Here is a 22,371-nt window from a genome sequence, read left to right on the forward strand (position 1 = left end):
ATTTTTTTCCCCTTACCTCTGCCCTCCCTTCACCCCCTCCTCCCCTCCCCATCTACAAACACTTTATTTTCATCTTTTCATTCTCTCACATTTTTTTCTTTTCCCTTTTTGTTCTTCCCCTACGCATCACACCTTCCCTACATCTTTAGCTCCTTTTCTCAAATTTCTAAATGTCAGTAATCTTATTAGAATCTTATGCATTGTTGCAGAATATTCACACCACAGAAACTATTTGGTATTTACACATGTGTGACTTATTTATTTCACTTAGGAGTATATCTTCATCATTGTGTATATTTTTGAGACATGGTTAGTTCAGTTGTAGTATACAGTGAGAATTTTTTCTCCATATTTAGTTTTCACTGGAGTTAATAATTGTCTTTTAAAAAAATTATCTTAAAATATACATATCAAAGATCCCAAACTCTTTTCTGACTGTATTTCTTTTCTCAGTCTCTTCTGACTGGCCCCATCTTAGAGAGGGCCTTCTGCTTGTTTAGTCTGGCCTGTTTGCTGGTACTGTCTTGGAATGCAGATGGCATGCAGGATGCTCCTCATTACTGAGAATTCTCTTTGCTTCTCTTAGTTCAATCTCTTGCTTACTTGATTGCTTGGCCTTTTTTCCTGTTTTCTTTCATTTTGGATAAGCTCTGCCTCTGGTAACTTACCTGGAAAAAAAATTACCTGAAAGGTAAATTTTTGTGGCTTTCCATATCTATAACGGTTTTATTTTCAAATTTATATTTTGATTTCTTGGTTAGAGAATTCCGTATTGGAAATCATTATTCCTTAAGAATCTGAGTGTGTTACTCCATGGTCCTGTGGTTCACTGATGCTCTTAGAAATCCAGTGCTACTGGGTGCAGTGGCTCAGCCTATAATCCCAGCTACTCAGGAGGTGGAGGCAGTAGGATCACAAGGTTGAGCCCAGCAGGGCCTTATATCAAAGGAAAAATGAAAGGTTGGTGTGGTGGTGCACACCTGTAACCCAGCATTCTGGTGCGTGAGGCAAGAGGATTGCTATGAGTTCACAGCCAGCCTGGGCTGCATGGAGAATTCAAGGTCAGGCTCACTACAGAGCAAGACCCTGTCTCAAAACACAAAACAAGGAACCGAAATGTATGTGAAGGGGCCGGAGATGCAGCTAAGTGGGAGTGCTTGCCTAGCATGGGTGAGGCCCTAGGTTCAATCCGCAATACTGAAAAAAAAAAAAAAAAGTCCAGCGTATCCGGCTGGATATGTGGGTGTATGCTTGTACTCTCAGGTATTTGGTAAATGGAGGCAGAGAATCCAAAACTATCTGGGTCGTAACTGATGTTTGTTTTGAATTTTTTGAGATAGGGTCTTGCTATTTAGTCCAGGCTGTCCTTGAACTCAGTATGTAGCCTAGATCTGATAGTAGTTTGGTTTCAACTTGCAGCAATCCTCCTGCCTCAGCCTCCCAAGTGCTGGGATTACAGGTGTGCACCACTACACCTGGCAGTAACTGAAGTTTTTGAAACTCATTTTTCTATCTACACTAGAAGCTTGTAGGATCTTTTTTTTTTTCCCCCTTCCAGTATTCTGAAATTTTATTGTATGCCTTGGTACAGGTACATTTTTAATTATTCTGTTGGTAGGCTCCTCTGGAAATTTGTTTTTCAAGTTTTGGAAAAATTTTTTTTAAACTTTCCTTATTTTACCCCTTCTTGGTCTTTATTTTTATTCTTTTTTTGGTACTGGGGATTGAACCTGCAATCTTATGCTTGCAAGACAGACACTGTGCCACTGAGCTAAATCCCTGGCCCTTTAATTTTATTCTTTCTTTGTTTTTAAGACAGGGTCTTGCTCTGTAGTTCAGACTATTCTTGAGCTCACTATGTAGTCCAGGCAATCCTCCTGCCTCGGCTTCCTGAGGGCTGGGGTTACAGATGTGCACCCCCACACCCATCCTGTTCTTTATTTTACTTTCTGAGTTCTTATTCAGGTGCTGGACTTCTTGGACTCTGGGTATGCTTTTGTTTTTCTTTGTGAAAGACCCTTAGCTTTTCTTTTTTTTTGTTGGTATCTGGTATCAAACTCAGGACCTTCTGCTTGCAAGGCAGGCATGGTGCCACTGAGCTAAATCCCCGGCCTCCTTAGCTTTTCTTCCTGAGTTTTAAATTTTTGAGAACTCATTTTTAAAGTTTCTTTAACATATAAATTTTCCAATGCACAAAGCATTTAAGGTAGATGGATGAATTCCTGTATGCCTGTCAGTCAGCTTCAACACTTACCAACTTCCAAGGGGCCAGGGCTTTAGCTGAGTGGCGCTGTGTCTGTCTCTCAAGTTTGATCCATGGTACCCAAAACAACAGCAACAAACCCAATACTTTCCAACTTCAAGAGCTGAGTCTTGGAGCTGTGCGTGTAGCTGAGTGGTACAACACATGCTAATACACAAGGCCCTGAGTGCCAAAGAGAGCTGATTCTTGTTTTTTTTGGTAGCGGGGATGAAACTCCAGTCCTTGTGCTTGTGAGGTAGGTGGTGACACCACTGAGCTAAACTCCCAGTCCTTGATTCTTGTTTTATGAATGATTTTTTAATAGGATACTGTTCTTGTTTCTTGAATGTGAAATCTTTTCTTACTTTTCTGAGGAAGATTATTGATATCTAAGCCATTGAGTATAAAAGGAACCTTTTTGCATGTGGGTAAGGTATTTTACTTGACTCTCCTGGGGGAAGTCTGGAAAGGGCCATTTGGGCTTTGGGGAAGCCCTGATATTAACAGTTTTTAGATTCCTTACATGATATTCTTCCAGGCTTTTGCTTAAAGGGTCTAAACCAGTGGTGGCAAAACTATGGCACATGTGCTGCAGTGGGCTGTGCTGACTTTCACAAGTTCTGCCTGTTTTACTATCATACCCATATTCTTGACTTTGTCCCCTAATTCAGGGAAGTCTTCCTCCTGAGATAATGTACTTCTCATACCTTTGCGCACAGTGTGGGTTAGGGAGTTCTAACTCTTTCCTAAAAGATTTTAATCTCTTTTCTGCCTCCTCTCATTTCTACTTTCAGAGTTGTTTTATGCCCCAAATTCCTGCATCTTTTGGAGCTTCTACAGTGCAGACTGGACTGCTTTTCAGTATTCTCTACTGCTGGTTTAGGATTAAGCAAGATTTCTTCTTTCAGCTAAAGCAATTACCACTCATCCTGCTTTTTGGCTTCCAAAGTTTGATGTTTTCTTCTCCCATTCTTCTCATCTTTGTAGATTCAGATAATTTAAATAAGCCTCTTTGTTGTCATTTATTTATAATTTTGAGTGTTAAATGTCTGTTTTTAATCATCTGTCTTTAAAACCAAAAACCTGAGCTATTTAATTTCAGTATGATTTGCATTAAAAATACAGAGTATGAGTTATTTTATGAGTATCAGTGCTGAATTTTATTTAAAAATAATCCTAGTTTAAAATGTTTGGGGCTATATAATACATTAAGATTTGCCTGTGTTTTGTTAAAAAATAAATTTGTGGGCAGTCTTCTCATGGGGAATTTTCTAATACACTATAAGTCTTTAATAAGATCTTTCATGTTTAATCTTTATGTATTTTTTAAAGTAGTTCTATACATTTAATTTCCTACTTACAAGAATAGAAGGCTGTCATATATAGGCTATCAAATCATAAGATAGGAAACTCCGTTTTCATTTCATAGGGGCATGATAGTAAAACACGGGATTTGTGAATAGTCAGCTAGGGAAAGTGACTGCTTGATGAAGTTGCATTTTTTTTTTCCAAACTTGACCCTTGTATAGAAGGAAAAGCAGATAAATACAGCCGTGAGAAGAGAGAATGCAGAATGAAAAATGCGTTTTAGTTACTAGAGATAATATATTCTTTTAAAACATAATTTTTAAAAAATCACTATAAGGAGTGGAGATTGATCAGGCATAATATCTGATGTATTTTTATTTATCTTCATTTAGGGAGATGCGTACATTTACATGGAACCAGAGAAACAAGTAATGTCCAGGTCTTCAGATGAATGTGTGGTGGCTCTATGTGACCAATGGTTAGTCTCCTTTTTAGGAAGAAAATTTCATTAGTCACTTTGCTCATCTACCTTTAAGAAATGCATTTGTCCGCTCCCAGGTACTTGGATTATGGAGAAGAGAACTGGAAAAAACAGACATCCCAGTGCTTGAAGAATGTGGAGACGTAAGATGGAGGAATGAGGGGGAGAAAGGAGACAAGAGATAGGAAAGATTACAGAGGTGACAGGGACACTTTTTCTTTTGTTCTTTTTAGATTCTGTGAGGAGACCAGGAGGAATTTTGAAGCTTCCTTAGATTGGCTACAGGAACATGCTTGCTCCAGAACTTATGGTTTAGGTAAACAAACTTGAAACATTTGTTTGGATAGCTTTGCCAATTACACAGCACATACGCACTTTAATCATTTTTTTCCTCTCAGTGTTTTTGCAGTTGAAAGTGACAGATTTCGGTAGAGGATGTAGGAAGCTAGAATGTCCCCTACCATCGACCTGGTGGTAGAAATATGTCTTCTATAGGTCACAGCTTTTTGGGTGATTTAAAAAAAATAGATTCCAGAACCTCACTATTTTCCTTTTTGTGAATCATTTTATTTTTATTAATTATTCAAATAGAATTTTAAAACTTCCTGTTTATGGTGGCACATGTGTAATCCTCACTGTTGAGGAGGCTGAGTTAGATACTTTACAGGTTTGAAGCCAAGTGGGGCAATTTATTTTCTCAAAATAAAAACTGAAAAGGGCTGAGGATGTAGCTCATTGGTAAAGCAGCCACTTTTCTTTTTAAAAACATGAATTCTATGAATGAAGTGCTTGAGGTTCCTCTAGTGTTCATTTTCTTTCTCTTTTCTAGGCACTCACCTGCCCTGGGATGAGCAGTGGCTAATTGAGTCTCTCTCGGACTCCACAATTTACATGGCCTTTTACACAGTTGCACACCTGTTACAGGGGGGTGACTTGCGGGGACAGGCAGAGTCCCCTTTGGCGATAAGGTTGGTAAATAGTTAACAAAAAGGAGCAGAGTTTGTTAGTAAGTGTTGTCAGCTTTGGATTTATGTATTGAAAAGTTTCTTTTATATGAGTTTTTGAAGAGCTGATCTAGGAGAATTTTGTCATAATGTTTTTGCTTTTTTTACTATGAAATCAAGAAAAATTAACATATAGCCCCTCTATTATTATTTTCCATTCTTCATTTTAGTGGAAGCCCATTCTTATTTGTTACTATAACTACATTAAGAAAGATTTAATGTAAAAAATCTATTTGGGAGACAGGCTCAAGCATATATTATTTTTGTCACATATAAAATTTATGTGAAATAAAATTTCTTGAAAATAGAAAAAAAGGTTCTCAGGTGGGAGTGCCCATAATCTCAGCACTCTGGGAGACTGAGGCAGGAGGATCAGAAGATTAAGTCTAGCTTGGGTGATTTACTGACTAAGTGAAACTGTCTCCAAACAAAAAAGGCTGGGGATGTATTCAGTGGAAAAGTTCTGGGTTCAAACTGTAAATATAATGTTTGTTTTATTTTAATACAGACCACAACAAATGACTAAGGAAGTTTGGGATTATATTTTCTTCAAGGATGCTCTGTTTCCTAAGACTCAGATCCCAAAGGAAAAATTAGATCAATTAAAGCAGGAGTTTGAGTTCTGGTATCCTGTGGATCTTCGAGTCTCTGGCAAGGATCTTATTCCGAATCATCTTTCATATTACCTTTATAATCATGTGGCTATGTGGACAGAACAAAGGTGAATGTTTAAACACATATGGACTGAACTTATTGTCAACAGAGATATCTTGTGGCTTCAAATAATTCAAGGAATTATTGTGGAAGGTATAGCTAGATTTGCCCATGACATTACTTTTCTTAATTTATACTAATGCAGAAAAGCACACCTTCTCTTACGTATATAGAAGTCCTCATAACCCACCTCAGGCTACCACAAGTCCTATTTCAGATGTGTTGTTGGTGTTCTGGTAATTCATTTGACCTTTTAGATGCCAGAATATAAGACAGGTCTGCCCTCGACCTACTCTGTATAGTTTGGGACCCCAGGAATCTAGCTTTAGCTGCTAGCAGTGTTCTGACTAGAAGTTGGGTCCACATACTTTGTGTGGTTCTTTCATCCTTTTTTTTCCCTCTTGACCCAGACATATCTCTGTCTTTCCCTCTAGTTCCTCCAAATTCTATTTCATAAAATCAAAATAATATCATATAACTTCTTGTATTTAGATTGATATTTTTTTCCCCCTTAAGAATGATAGGAAGTTGGGTGTGGTGGTGCATGCCTGTGATCCCAGCACTCAGGGGGCTGAGGCAGAGGTATCACTTTGAGTTTGAGGCCAGCCTGGGCTACATAGTGAAACCCTATCTCAAAAAAGCAAAAATAAAAACAAAAAGCAAAAAAGTGAAGATTTTGAGGTACTGAAATAAAATAAGCCAAATGTTGTTCTTCTACATACAATTTTTTCTCTTTTGTCTAAAATGTAGTTTATGCCTGTAATCTCAGTTACTGGGGAAGCTGAAGCAGGAGGATTACAAATTTGAGGCCAGCTGAGGTGACTTAGGGTGACTCTGTCTTGAAAAAAACAGGGCTGGGACGCAACTTAGTGATGACCACCGTTGGCTTCATTCCTCAATTCTACCCCCCCAAAAAAACCTACCTGAACAAGATTCAGAAATTGGGTATATGGCTGTTGATTAGATAAACAAATAAATATCTTTTTAAAAAATGTATTTTTAGAGCAGTTGGGTCTCTCAGAAGTAGCTTTTACTGATAAACAGAATCTTTATGCCTTTAAAGCACCCATTTGTTTTTTACACATATTTTTAAAAAAATTACAGATAAGTCATGACATGAATTGTTTCTGTCAGACACGTTTTAGGAACTGCTTTCATTCTCTCTATAACTTTTAAAGAAGGTCTTCTTATTATATCTGCATTTTACAGACAGGGAATCTTACTGAATCAAAGAGTCAATAATTTACCCAAAGGTGCCCAGCTAGTAAGGGGCAGAGCTAGATGCAAACCAGAGTTTGGTCCAGGACTCTTGTCTTCACTTCTTCTGACCTATACAGTCTCACTGCTAGAATGAAGGCATGAATGAATGAGTGTAGTTTGAAAATGTTAAAGTGAACTTTCGTGTGTGATACTCTACTTCCAAAAGTTCATCACTGCTGTTGGTTTCTTGGGATTACTTCTGCTAAAAATGTTTATGAATATACAGGCATCAGGTATTTATAATTTTAAATTCATGCAGTGATACCACATTATATGCCCTAGTCTATCTCATTTATTCCACATAATATATTTAAAAACTTTTTATAGTCACTTATATCCCTGTTTATATTTTTAAAATAATTATGTCATTGTACAGTATGCTGGTATCATAATTTATATAGCCAGTCCTTTGGTTGTTTTCATTTATTTCCTTTTAAAAAAGGACAGCCAGGCCGGGGATTTAAAAAAGGACTGCCGGGCCGGGAATTTAGCTCAGTGGTTCCGCCGCCTGCCTTGCGAAGTGCAAGGACCTGAGTTCGATCCCCGGTACCAAAAAAGAAAAAAACAAAACAAAACAAAACAAAAACCCCCAAAATAAATAAATAAATAAATAAATAAATAAATAAATAAATAAGGACTGCCGCTGGGGGTGTAGCTCGGTGGTAAGGTGCTTGCTTAGCATATGTGAGGCCCTGGATGCCACCTAAAACAAAAACAAACCAGAACTGCACTTACTATTCTTGGATATTATCTTAGCAAACTTTTATGAATCTATTAACATTTTCTTCAAAATTTTAAGTTTAAACCACAATCTTTTGTCTTCAAACATTTTCTTGTGAAGTGACAAATGGCCCAAAGCTGTGAGAGCAAATGGACATCTCCTCCTCAACTCTGAGAAGGTAAGGCTCATTGCCACTTGAAAGTGGAAACCCTCCTGTGTCCATTGCTGGGCATGGTGGTGCATATCTGTAATCCCAGCACTCTGAGAGGCAGAGGCAGGAGGATCCAAATTTTTGCCCTGTCTGGGCAGTTTGGTAGCTTAGTAAGTCCCTGTCTCAGAATAAAAATGGCTGGGGATATGTAGCTCAGTGCATAGACCCTGGATTCAGTCCCCAATTAAAACAACAACAACAACGACAACAAATATATATATAAATATATAGTCTATCTGAATATTGTTGTACTATACTGGTTTTGTTAGAATAAGATACTTTATTGCCATAATTATATAAAATTGATGTAATAGTCACCTAATTGGTGTCAGCAAAGTTATGATAACATAAAAAGTTCTAAAATATTAAAGATTGCTAGTGCTTTCCTAGATGCATGGCCTAGGGCACAATTTAAACAACCACTGTTATTGTAATGACAGGAGGGTTGTTAAAATCCTAACTCTAGCCTCGTGAGCTGCTCCATTCCTCTTCTGAATGTCTCTGAGTACTGTAAAACTCTTCTGTTAGGAGCTGAAGTATTTGTTTAGAGTGGAATGGTTTCGCATGCCCACTCAGTTACCTGGGGCCAGGTAGGCCAGTGAAAATCACTGTGACCTCAGTGTCAGACTGGAGATCTCTGTCTTGGGTCTGTCACCCAGACAAGTAACTTCATTGGATCACTCAGTTTTTGCTTCTTTAAAATTCATGTAAAGTCATTTTATGATTTGTGTGCAATTTATTTCATTTTACTAGCAGTACTAGGGATTGATCGTAGAGCCTTGTGATGTTAGGCAAGTACTCCACCACTGAGCTACATCATCCCTCTTATTTCTGTGTTTCAAATTTGCTTTTTTCTTTTTCTTTTTATTGGTACTGGGGATCGGACTTGGGTCCTTGTGCTTGCCAGGCAGGAAGCAAAACCACTGAGCTAAATCCCTGGTTCTTTTATTACATCTCTTGATAGCCAGTCTACTTAATTTGATTTGGCTGAGTTGGCTTGTTTATATATATTGTTTTTAATCCCTGATCATTGACTTTCTGATTTAGATGTCAAAATCCACAGGCAACTTCCTCACTTTGGCCCAAGCTGTTGACAAATTTTCAGCTGATGGTGAGTACATTATGCGTTTTTCTTATTGCTGTCACATAGGTCTGATTCTCCTTAGATTACACAAGACAAGGTAAAATTAGTGTTTTAATTTTTAAATACTCCCTTTTTTGGGGGGTACCAGGGATCAAACTTGCGTCCTTGAACTTTCAAGGCAGGTGGCGGAGCCACTGAGCTAAATCCCCGGCCTAATACTCGCTTTTCTAAGCCCCTCGGTATCGTCAGTTTTTCCACACTCACACTTGCTCTAGTACATCTCTAGTGAGAACGCACATTTGATACAGACATCCCAGAGATAAATTTGGCATTTTTCAACAGAATTTATCATTTTTTTTCCTTGTACTGGTGATTGAGTCCAGGGTCTTCACAAGGAGCTACATTCACAGCCATTTTTATTTTTTACACTGAGACAGGGTATCACTGAGTTGCCCAGAGTAGTCTCAGACTTTTGACCCTCCTGCGTTAGCTTTCCAGAGTGCTGGATTATAGGTTCATGCCACCACACCTGGCTATCTTTTTAGCCCCAGTTCCACTTCTAGTTTTTTACCATGAAGCTGTACCTCCAACAGTATAAAAATATGTCCATTATTTACTCTAGCATCATTGTTCTTAGAAAATATCATAATCATGTAAGTGCCTTTGTATAGGAAGGTAAGTGAATAAACCATTGTACGGCTTCATAGTGGAGTCCTGTGTAGTGGTTAAAACCAAGATCTTGGAAATCACTGTGTATCATTTTATAGTGATCATTCTCATTTTTGCCTTTTAACAACTATATAATATATGTAATTACATAAAACCATGTATTATATGATATGTATGTGTTTTTTTTTTTGTACCTGGGATTGAACTTGGGACCTTGCACTTGTGAGGCAGGTGGCGGCGCCCATGTTATATATTTCTAATATGTATATATAATTTATATATTTTGGCAGTACTGGGAATTGAATTCAGGGATCCTTTGTTGCACTTAGCTATATCCCAGCTATTTTTTTTTTTTTGAAACAGGATCTTTAAGTTGCCTAGGCTGACCTTGAACTTGGGACTCCTCTTGCCTTAGCTTCCTGAAAAGCCAACATACACTTTGTAATGAAAGCAAAACAAAAACAAAAAAGTAAACTGTGAAAAAGACTAACGTATCATATCCCTCACTTAATAAAATATCAGATATGAATATATGCATGTACTAATTAAAAAAAAGAATGAAGATAAAGGGTAAAGAAGATGTGTGTTTTTTTTATCAGATAGAGTACTACTCAGCCATAAAGAACGAGAAACTAGAGACATTTATAGCTAATTGGATGCACATTGAGGACATACTCTTAAGTGAAATTAATAGAACACACGTGTAAATACTGAATAGCTTCTCTGGTGTGATAAACTAAAAGTGTAAATAAGAATCAAAATGTTTAATTGATATTGTGTAATAGGGAAAAAGGTCTAAAGGTTTAGGGGAAGTGGGAAGGTAGAGGAAAGGTACAAAGGAATAGAAAAAATAAGAAAAAAGGAAAAAAATGGAAACAAAGTCTTTGTATAGGGAAGGGTAAAGGGAGTGAAGGAAGGTCAGGGGAATGGGGAAGAAATAAGAACCAAGATGTATCATGTAATGGTACAAGATCTCAGGGATGACTATTGTATACCTAAAATGTACCAATAAAGAAAAACAAAACAAAGCAAAACACTAGAGTGATAAGCTAGAAACGAGACCGATTAGTATCTGTCAGATAGATGGACTTGGGCAGAATGGAAATTGGTTATTACAGATAAGGAGGGACCCACTACTCTGAGTCTACCTTTTTGTAAACCTTTGACTCCTAGAACCATAGTAATCATTCTTGTACTGTATAACATGACCCTGTCTCAAAAACAAAACAAAAATCTGGTACTTCTAGATACTGTTCTAGAAAGGAACTGGGACTCTTAGAAGAGGTGATTAGTTCAAGGGCTGAGGAAGGGAAAATATAAGATGAATGGTAAACATCCCGTAGGGCTAGAAAATAAAGAAGTGCTCAAAAAAGAATGGGGATTTTTTTTGCTCTTTTGCATTGGTTTGGTTTGAACCCTGGGCATTGTGCTTGTTAAGCAAGTGCTTTACCACTGAGGTAATCCCCAAAGCCTAGATGGGGATGTGTTGAAAGGACACAAGAACTGACTCGAACGAGCTTTCAATGACCCATGCTAGGACAATTTAGAAAACTTAAATAATGATAGTGTTGGATTATAATTCAGTGAGTAAAATAAATTCTAAAATCAGCTGGGCATGTAATCCCTGCACTCAGAAGACTGAAGTAGGAGGATTGCTGCAAGTTCAAGGCCATCCTACGCTGCACTGCACAGTTAGTTCAAGACCACCCTGAACTAGGTAGTCTGTCTCAGTTCTGCTGCCCACACCCCACCCCCAAATCAGTAGGGTCATAGGGACATTTTCCTTTAAAGTCTAAATAAATGTAGAAATACTGAGTGAAATATAAAAGTACTATTAGATGAGCAATATGGTTATAATTATAGGCAAGATTCATAAATGATTGCTAAAATTGAGTGAAAATTTCAGAAGAAACAGGGCATTTGCATATTCTTAAGATTATTTTTCTCCAGATATTTATAAATTAGAAAGGGAAAAGTAATAATTTCATAGTAGAGAAACATGATACCCCTTACTAATCAAGTGATAAAGATTAGTAAACTGGTGGTGAGTAATATCAATATCATGTACTTCCCGAGAGTACCCTGAGAAGGACACAGCATCTGCTTTGTGTTACTTGTGTTACCCTTACAAAAGTTTTGCATCCTCAGTTAATCATGAGGAAATACCGCACATATACAGAATTGAGAGCAGTTCTGGTAAAAGATATTCATTAGAAGTGTCAGCGTCACGAAAGGCAAGGAAAGACTGAGAAGTTGTCAGATTTCAAGAGATAAGGAGACACAAGAATTAAATGCAGTGTGGAACTCTGAATTGGATTCTGGAATAGAGAAAGGAAAACATTGGAAAAGGTCTGTCATTTGGTTAATAGTAATTTTTTTGTGGGGGGAGGGTTCCGGGGATCAAACTCAGGACCTTGAGCTTATGAGCCAGACATTTTGCCATGAGCTAAATCCCTGGAACCTGGTTACTGGTATTGGACTAATGTTAACTTCCTGGTTTTGATACTGGAGTTATATGTTGTTAACATGTGCAAAGCAGGGTGAATGATACATTGGTTCTCTACTGCTTTTTATAATTTTTTCTGTAAGTATAAAGTTACGTTAAAAAGTTAAAGAAGTCTTACTTTCTTGTATATTCTGAAAGACACTTAATGCACACCTAGCTCAATGTTACAAATTCTCATTTTCTGCCTTTAAGACACAGAGGATAGTATGCTGCATAAATTGTTCTGTACTTTGCTGTTTTCACTTAGCAGTTCATATTTGAGATCATTCCATGCTGGAAAATAATGTTTCTTTTTTCCAGCAATACTATGTTCCATTGTAGCGATATGTGTGGTAGCTTATTTAATTAGTCTTATTAGAATATTTTCTCCACTATTTTCAAATGGAAGGTTTTGATAGTACTCAGAAATAAGAAACATAAAAACTAAACTTTAACAGAAAACTTGAGAGAACCTAATTTTAAGATTGAGAAATTAAATATGCATTTGTATACACAGGGCACCTGTGTGTGATCTCATGCATTAAATATCATAATATTTTGCTACCTCTAAATGAGGCTGAGATGCTGATAGGGAAATCACAAAGAAATGTGTATCCCATTTATCATTTTTGTCCTGTGCCTCATTAAATATCACTTTATCTCATATCTCAACATGGGTCAGAAGAAATGTATATTGATAAGAAGTATGCAGATTGTTACAGATGGTTGAGCAACGTAGGTATGAACCCTACTATTGGTGGTTTTATTTTTGTTGTTGACCTAGGATAGTACTTTAAAATACTTGTTGTTTCTTGTTTTGTTTTGTTTTTTGTTTTTTGAGACAGGGTCTCACTATGTAGTTGAGACTGACCTGGAACTCACTATGTAGCTCAGGCTGGTCTCGAACTCACAGCGATCCTCCTGCCTCAGCCTCCCGAGTACTGGGATTACAGGTGTGCGCCACCATGTCTGGCTTAGATTTTTTTGTTTAGTTTTGTTATTTCTTAATTTATATGTGGGCTTTGTAGTGTACCCAGGTGGGTGTATGATCAGTACTCATTAACCATATTTTTTGTTTTTGTTTTTGTTTTTTGTCACAAGGGATCGAACTCAGGACCTTGTGCTAGCCCCAATAACTGTATTTTAATTCATCGATATGTTTTTCCCCTTCCTTTAGGAATGCGTCTGGCTCTGGCTGATGCCGGTGATACTGTTGAAGATGCCAACTTTGTGGAAGCCATGGCAGATGCAGGTATTCTCCGTCTGTACACCTGGGTGGAATGGGTGAAAGAAATGGTGGCCAACTGGGACAGCCTAAGGAGTGGTCCTGCCAGCACTTTCAATGATAGAGTTTTTGCCAGGTAATGTGTGGGTCCCAACCACTTTGTAGAGTTGCTTAGTGCATAGGTTTGTCTTTTTTTCCCCCTAAAATAAATTAGATGATGATGATGGCTATTATTCATTGAAGGCTTACTTGTGCCAGGCAGTATGCTAAACACTCTGCATCCATTATCTGGCTTTAGCGTCCAAGCACTGTTATATATGATAAGGGTATTATTTCTCTGCTTTGTGGATAAAGAAACTGAGCCTTAGGAAAATTCAGTACTTTATTAAATGCCTGGAAGCTAGTATTGAAAACTTGGAGGGCTGGGGATTTAGCTCAGTGGCACCATGCCAGCCTTGCAAGTGCAAGGTCCTGAGTTTGATCCCTGGTGTCAAAAGTAATAATAATAATAAAAGAAGAGAAAAAAGAAAACTTGAGATATGTACTTGTTTATGTCTTTTTTTTCTGAGACCTGGTCTCCCTGTGTTGTCCAGGGTGGCCTTAATCTTGTGATCATCCTACCTTAGCACCTCCCAAGTAGGTAGGATTACAAGCATGAGTCATTTTGTCTGTCTCTAAAACCTGTTGCTGTTCTTATAAACATTTTTATAGGTTGTCTTGCATTATTAGAATAGAGCAGAATGATTAAAGGAAAAGTAGATTAAAAGAAATGGGAAAGAAATTTTTTTAATTCGAAAGACATTGTCAACTTCCTATCAGGAGCTGTCCTAAGCACTGGTATTACAAGGGTAAGATGGGCTGGGATTTAACTCAGTGCTTCCACTGCCTGCCTCGCAATCACAAGGTCAGGAGTTCAATCCCCAGTACCAAAAAAACAAAAACAAAACAAAGGTAAGACAGAATTCTTAAGGCCTGTAATCCCAGCACTCAGAAGGCTGAGTCAGAAGGATCTCTGTGAGATTGAGGCCAGTCTGAACTGCAAAGTGAGACGCTGTCTCAATAAAAAAAAAAAAAAAAAAAAAAAAAAAAAAAAAAAAGGACAAAATTCTTTCTTGTTGTCTACCAGGAGAGACAAACATTCAAGCCACTGTAAATGCAATAATAAGGATAAAGATAATTCTGACGTGTGGATTCTGGGTTTCTTGAAAAATAAAGGAAAGGAAAGAGCCATGTATAAGACATGGAAAGGGTTTGCTATTTGGCTTCCAATATGTAGAGGGCAGAGGTAGAAGATATAGAAAAAAGACTGGTTCCAGATTAGGCCAAATTAAGTAAGCTTGAGGTGGTAAGAGCAAATCTTTTTCTAGTGTCCAGTGTCAGTTATTTACAATGCAATAATTGAAGGCTGGCTATAAGCTTAGTTAGGTTCTTTTCAGGTTTTATTTGAGCTTTATAATGAAGCTTCCATCAGGGAATTTTAAAACAGGAATTACTAACTTATCATAGATAGGGATGCTGAAAGACAGTGGTACAGTGCTCAGGATGAATAAACAGCAGAATGACTATAATAGGTTTTTTTGTGGGGGTTACTGGAGATCAAACTCGGAACCTTGCACTTGCAAATCAGGCAGCAGAACCACTGAGCTAAATCCCTGTGCCCTGTGACTATAGTAGTTTTAAAGAGCACAAAGACTGTTTTGTTATTGAGCAATTTGAAATGTTTCAGATACTCTCATTTTACTTACAAGTATTTGCAGCTGCTTTATATATATATACATATATATATATAAACCCAATGACCTTTTTTCCTATTCAATAGTGAAATGAATGCAGGAATTATAAAAACAGATCAAAACTATGAAAAAATGATGTTTAAAGAAGCTTTGAAAACAGGGTTTTTTGAGTTTCAGGTATGCTATTCTTTTGGTATGTATAAAACATGTAAAAGTGAATATGATATATTTTCTCCTTTCTTGTTCCTGCTATAGCATAATTGCATGTCTAACATGCAGAATGAAAAGCTTGCTAAGCTTTTAAGTTCTTCAATAAGTTGTGATTCTTAAGTAATTTCTTTGTATCATTTACTATAAAAAATTCTTCTGTTTGATCCTTGAACATTAATAAGATTAAGTGTAATTATCAGCCACAGATTCCAGATGTGTGTGCATGTGGTGTTGGGGATTGAACCTAATGCTTTGTGCATGCTAAGCAAGCACTTTATCATGAACTACATCTTTAATCCAAGGAAAACATTCTTAAATTGATAAAAATGAAGGCAAAATTGTAATTAATTGCTGTTAATTTGAAACGAAATGTTTTCACATGTTTTCCACAAGGTGTCAGTATTTACTCAAATTTTCAAGGGCTTAAAGTAAGACTCCAGTTTTAGTTGATTAATTTTGTAAAATATCACAAATGTATGGGGTTTATGTAACTTTGTTTTCAGAGACATGGCTAAATAAAGATAGGTGCTGAGCATATCAATGTGTTGTATTCATAGTGTTTTTTAAATATTTAATATTTTATATGTTGCTCAGAGCATTCACCCTCAGTACAGTTAAAATTGTTCAACTTTTTTGTTTCAGTTACAGAAAGACTTTTTTACATACTTTTGTGTAAAAAATAATTAATGTAAAACTGAAATACCCTTTGAACAAAGATTGATGATAATACATTTACTTGTACATTTAAAAGATAAAATGTAATTATTACATAATTTTAAAAGACTAAAACCCTAAAATGCTCTGAAACCAAGATACTGAATTTTTTCTCAAAGTAAAATGAAAGGAATGGTAAATAACTTCAAATTTTATAGGCCTCAAAAGATAAGTACCGTGAATTGGCGATAGAAGGGATGCACAGAGAACTCGTGTTCCGGTTTATTGAAATTCAGACCCTTCTCTTGGCTCCATTCTGTCCACACTTATGTGAGCACATCTGGACACTCCTGGGAAAGGTACCTTTATTGGTATAAAAATTTGTAATGGTGTAAAATTTTGGCCTTATGATAGTCTTGTGATATTTACTATGCTTGGCTCTGTTGAGAGAAAAAAAGCTGAAAGTAAGCACAGTATGTAAGATTAATACTGGATTTATCATCATAATTATTACAATAGGTTAAAGCAGCTAAATAAGACAGGCAGTCATATATATGCCTTTATTGATGTATGCACAGTACATATATACTTTTTTTTTTCAGCTTTAATTGAGTTTATTGGTACATTTTAGGGAAACAGTACAGTTACATTCATTGTTGGGATCTTGTACCTCTGCATGACAAGTCTTGATTCTCATTTTTTCCCCTTACCCCTGCCCTCCCTTCACCCCCTCCTCCCCTCCCCATCTACAAACACTTTATTTCCATCTTTTCATTTTCTCACATTTTTTTCTTTTCCCTTATTACCCTTCCCCTACCCAATCCACCTTCCCTACACCTTTAGCCCCTTTCTTCCCATTTCTAAATGTAAGTAATCTTATTAGGATCTAATGTATTATTGCAGATTATTCACACCAGGGAAACTATTCGGTATTTACACATGTGTGCACAGTACATATATATATTTTTTTTCCTCATTGAGTTTATTGGTACATTTTAGGTATACAGTACAGTTACATTCATTATTGGGATCTTGTACTTTTGCACAGTACATATATTTTGAAAATGTGATCACATGTTTCTTATTGCCCACCTAATTCTCATCTCTTAGGAAATGAAGTACATTTAAATGTGTTTATAATAATTGTTCTTCCAGCTACTAAAAAAGTGAAAATATTGAGAATGGTATAAACAGCTGTTTTAAGCTGCTTATAAACAAAGATAGAAACGTATTTGCATAAATATTCTTGTTTTATACAAAATTCTTGATATGTATAGGACTACATATTCAGGGATATTATATTAGCATTCTTACCATGAAGATAAATTCGATTATTTCTCCCAGGCTTGCAGATAAATAGATTGGCTGGTCTAATAACTCCTTTCCAACCTTACTAGCCAGGTTTTCTATTTTTCGTGCACGTAAGATACAAAAATGTTCTCATGATCTATATACTGAATAGATATACTTTCATTATTGGCTGTGTTAATAGGATTAAAAACTGAGAGTGTGCATAATTTATATAATGATTAAATTTAGGCAAATTAGCATTACATAATTTTCTTTGAAAGTGAGCATATGTGTGTGGGTATTAATGTGCTCGTACAAATGGATGCTAATTAAGAATGTGGAGTCAGATTTCACAGCCTGAATTCTAGGGAACATTAGATCAGGGGCTGTGGAAATGTGTTATGTGTAGTCAGGTTTGAACTTAGAGCACACAATTACAGTTGGAGGCTTGGTATAAAACTAAGCAAGAACTGTAAAATGGTTGTACTGAACAACCAATTTCACTTAACCTTTTTTTTTTTAAAGTCTGACTCAATCATGAATGCTTCATGGCCTGTGGCGGGTCCTGTGGATGAAATCTTGATTCGTTCCTCACAGTATCTCACGGAAGTAGCACATGACCTTAGATTACGACTCAAGAATTATATGATGCCAGCTAAAGGGAAGGTGAAGTCATTTAAAAAAGATTTTTTTAAAAAAAGATTATTCCTTAAAAATGATCAAATAACTTTTCTCATTTGTACATGTTTGTAGTATATGATGATCATATTCCCCATGGGAAATTGGTACATATACATAGCACATCTTAATTCTTTTTCAGATAACATTTAGCATTGATGGAAATTAAGACCGCTTTTGTTCAAATGTGTAGTATATATCCACTGTTAATATAGTTCTGTGTGAATTTGATTTTTTTTGGGTGGGGGTGCTGGGGATTTAATCCAGGGCCTTTGTACTGAGCTGTGTACAATGTATTCAGCCATTTTTAATGTTTTATTTGGAAATAGAGCCTTGCTAAGTCTCCTGAGTTATTCACGTTGGGCTTGAGTGTGTGATCCTCCTATCTCAGCCTCCAAGTGTGGTGGAATTACAGTGTACGGCACTGTGCTTGGCTCTGCTTATGTATTTTATTTTATTTTTTTGGTACTGGGGCTTGAACTCGGGTCCTTGCGCTTGCAAGGCAGGCCACCGAACCACTGAGCTAAATCCCCGGCCTGCTTATGTATTTTAAATGTTAAATGCATAGGTAGTATATATTGGGGAGTAGTTTCATTGCTGGTTTAATGAAGGGTAGTGTTTTTTCCTTTCTTTCTATTATATAGAAGACTGAGAAGCAGCCACCTCAGAGGCCTTCACACTGCACCATTTATGTGGCAAAGAATTACCCGCCTTGGCAGCACACTACCCTGTCGGTTCTGCGAAACCACTTTGAGGTGATGCTCTCAGTAGACTTGTCCCCCAACTGTGCTGTGTCCTGCTTAAGTCGTTTTGTTTTTAGGATGTTCACAATGTCTGGGGGAAAGAAGACAGGCAGCTTTGTTTAATTCCCCTAGGCAAGGAGCATCCTTTGTTATTCTTGGTAGCTCGTAAGTCAGGGCTGGGGGAAAAGCTGCTGTTGTTTATTATTTCTGAAACTTCCATACAAAAATGTGCAGGACCTAGTCATATGTCAGTTTTTCATATACACAGTTAAAATTATTAATTAAAAGGATAGCCTGCCTTTTGAATTTGCTGGAACAGTAGGATTCATGAAGTCATAATCTTATTATATTTCAATCTTGGTTCTTGAGTACTTTAAAAGAAAATGATGCTCAATTATATAATCATAATATCTATACAAAGGTAATGCTCAAAGATGTTTGAATCTGTTGAGTAAATAGCTATGAACTATGACAGTTTTTTTGAAGGGAATTTGGTATTTAAACTTAGTTCTAAGTTTTCCTAAAGAAAAAACCCATTTTTAGTTTCCAGTCAGAGTGTGGAAAGAGTGGTGTATGTTGTGTAATTTTGACTTTTTTTTTTAACCCAGATTATTAGTGTTATTGGTAGACTCAAACTGTTAAGTTGTACTTCAAACTGAGAGACAGACATAAGATAGATTGTGGTTAAAATGTCAACTGGCATCATAAAAGAAAAATCTGTAGTGTTGATTTTTCAGATCTTTATTAGAATTTTTCTGTAATACTTTGCATAGTTCAGAAATATTCAGAAAAGCTGCTTTTACATTTTTAAAATTTGATGGAAATAGAAGTGCAAGTATTTTTTTATTTCTTGTGAATCTATTTTAGGGAGAACTCCTCTGCCTTTGGTCATGTGTGATTGAAATAGAAGGTAGCTTTTAGAATTATTGCAGGTGTGTGTGTGTGTGTGTGTGTGTGTGTGTGTGTGTCACTTTGAGATGGAGTCTTGCTATATAGTTCAGCTCACGATGTAGCCCAGGCTGGCCTTGAACTTGCAGCAGTCCTCCTGCCTCAACCTCCTGGAGGGCTGGGGTTATAAGCATATGCCTCCATGCCTGGCTACGGATTTGTTATTGTTTGGTTGGGTTGGGTTGGGTTGGATTTTTTTGTTTTGGTTTGGTTTGTTTTGTTTGGTCTCATTATGTAGTTCAGGCTGGCCTTGAACTCACAATGTAAAGCTAGCCTCCTTGTGCCTCAGCGTACTGGGATCACAGGCATGCACCACCACACCTAGCTCAGATTTTGAATTTTATACATAAAAGGTAAAAGCTACTTCTATAGGTAGATAAATGAAAATGCCTCTGTGGATTACATAGTCAAACATTAGTTTCAGAGAAGTAGTAAAAGAATCAAATACAATATGCAATGTCCCATCACATTTCTGTTCTTTCAGAAGTTATATTTTTACTGAGTGTTCTTTGACTAGATTTATTGTTTCAAAGCAACATCATCTTTTGGCATTACCTATTTCTTTGTTTTCATCCAAAAGAACTAAAAGAATGTTGGTATACTGTGAAGAAGAGTGTTGAAGATGGCACCTTTTTGGTGCCATAAGGAAAAGGAATGTTTCTCATCTTCCTCTTTTTCATGTGTTTCAAATGAGAACATTGACAGGGGGAGGAAATATTTTTTTCCTGTGAACTTTGGAAAAGGTTAGAATTGAAAATAGAGATTATTTGAAATCTTATTATACAGTATTTTCATTGAGATTCATGTTCAACCTTTGGTTTTTATAAGTAAGAGAAAATAAAATCATCCAAAACTCTGAAAAATCAAGTTGCTTTATTTCTTACTTTACTTGAAGGGGCCATTGATGTTTGCAGAAGAATTTAAAATTTATACAGCACGTCTAGGACTGTATGCACATTAGTGAGACATGATAAAGATGTTTATTTTTGAGTAAATAGAAATGTTGCTGTTTTTAATCAGTGATAAGTAGAAATTCTTTTTTCATATCTGTAGTGACATTTTATTTTATTTTATTTTTTTGGTACCAGGTATCGAACTTGGGACCTTACGCTTGCGAGGCAGGCGGCAGAACCACTGAGTTAAATCCCTGGCCCTGTAGTGACATTTTATAAAGAAGAATATTAAAAAATAAATACTATATAAATTTGTATAATAATTGTATAGTTTTCTTTTTTAATATGAGTAATGAAAATGCTTTTAGAAGTCTGAAGATAAGATCTTTATGATTGTCAGTTTCTTACCAGGTAGGATTTGATGTTACAATCCCAGAGAGTTTTATTGTAAGAAAAACTTAAATATTTAGTGCATCGCACTCATTTTTCTCATTTAAACTAAAAAGCATATATCTTCTAATTTTAGAGAGCTAGAGGATTCCTTTTGCGTTGTTCCATTGTTCATTCACCTTCCACTCCCTGTGACACTAGAGGTTGTACCACAGTCTGGTAGAGGCCACTGTTGTGTATCTGACCGACTTCCTATGTACATCTGCAGTCCTGGGTTATCTTTAAAATATTTTCCTCTACATTTCTTTCCCCTTGCCCATTTTTAGGCCAACAATGGAAGATTGCCTGATAACAAAGTCATTGCTAGTGAACTAGGTAATATGCCAGAATTGAAGAAATATATGAAGAAAGTGATGCCATTTGTTGCTATGGTTAAGGTAAGCAGTGGACCTTATACAGCGGTGATCACACACATAGTGGTTGGAGTAGAGAGAAGGGGAAAAGCCTGGGTACGGCCTACCCCTAGAAATCTGCTGAAACAATGCCTTTCAGTCAGTGGTTGTGAGAAATCAGCAATCAGATTTTGGGTTTACCTGTGCACCTGTTGAATATGTGAAAATATGTATTGTGGTAGAAAAATGGGTTTAGAATTGCTTCGTTTAATTATTCTCTTCACGTTCTACATTCTGTTCAATTTGTGGAGGAAGCATAGTATTTTGGCTTACATTAGGGTGTTAATTGGATCACTGGAACAAAGGTTCTACATTTGAATAGGCTTAGTTTAACAGGATAAACGGTGTTTATAGAGCTTAGGCCAGGGTTTCTCAACAATGGCTCTCTTGATATTTTGGCACTGGATAGTTCTTTGTTGTAGAAGACTTGGCTTCTTTAGGATCTCATTTAAATTTGAAGAACCCCTGTCAGATTGTTGAGTGGTAACATATATTTTTAATAATATTTGTAATTTTCCAGGGAAATTGGTGGTTTGTAAACTTTCCAAATGATTAAGCTAAGAATAAGAAAATGGCTAAGTACTTTTAATGGGATGTGATGCAGAATTTAGATGATACCTTAGTCCATTTTCTGCTGCTATACTGGAATACTACTGACTGGGTAATTATTTTTTTCTTTATTTTTCTTTTTTTCTTTTTATGGCTCTTGGCATTGAGCCCAGGGTCTAGGCAACAGGTCTACCTTTGAGCTACATATCCAGACTGAGTAATTTATAAACAATGGAAGTTTATTTGGCTTTTGATTCTGGAGGCGGGGAAGTCACAAGCAGGGCACAGGCATCTCATGAGGGCTCTTATGCTATCATAACATGGTAGAAAGGCAAGTAGGGGAGCACTTGGGATACAAAGAGAGAAATTAGTCAAAGTCATCTTTTTATGCAGAGCCCACTCCTGAGATAAAGAATAAATCCATCGC

The 22,371-nt window shown here is 36.6% G+C and overlaps 1 protein-coding gene across 4 annotated transcripts in view; it reads left to right on the forward strand.

The window, feature by feature from the left end:
* Lars1 (leucyl-tRNA synthetase 1) overlaps nt 1-22,371 on the forward strand; it is a 72,838-nt gene that overhangs the window by 30,106 nt on the left and 20,361 nt on the right. For all 4 annotated transcript variants that reach the window (XR_004518350.1, XM_033766860.1, XM_033766857.1 and 1 more), the window contains exons 16-28: nt 3,943-4,028; nt 4,109-4,174; nt 4,265-4,347; nt 4,861-4,999; nt 5,544-5,756; nt 7,851-7,908; nt 8,989-9,052; nt 13,357-13,540; nt 15,224-15,314; nt 16,220-16,360; nt 17,817-17,957; nt 18,614-18,724; nt 21,270-21,380. Coding sequence is in view for 3 of the 4 variants with exons in the window: in XM_033766860.1 (XP_033622751.1) it covers nt 3,943-4,028; nt 4,109-4,174; nt 4,265-4,347; nt 4,861-4,999; nt 5,544-5,756; nt 7,851-7,908; nt 8,989-9,052; nt 13,357-13,540; nt 15,224-15,314; nt 16,220-16,360; nt 17,817-17,957; nt 18,614-18,724; nt 21,270-21,380 (1,488 nt within the window). In the remaining variant the exon portion in view is untranslated. The remainder of the gene's footprint in view (nt 1-3,942; nt 4,029-4,108; nt 4,175-4,264; nt 4,348-4,860; nt 5,000-5,543; nt 5,757-7,850; nt 7,909-8,988; nt 9,053-13,356; nt 13,541-15,223; nt 15,315-16,219; nt 16,361-17,816; nt 17,958-18,613; nt 18,725-21,269; nt 21,381-22,371) is intronic.

Source organism: Fukomys damarensis, unplaced genomic scaffold (genome assembly GCF_012274545.1).
Source record: "Fukomys damarensis isolate Sample0158 unplaced genomic scaffold, DMR_v1.0_HiC HiC_scaffold_3, whole genome shotgun sequence".
NCBI classification, from domain to species: domain Eukaryota; kingdom Metazoa; phylum Chordata; class Mammalia; order Rodentia; family Bathyergidae; genus Fukomys; species Fukomys damarensis.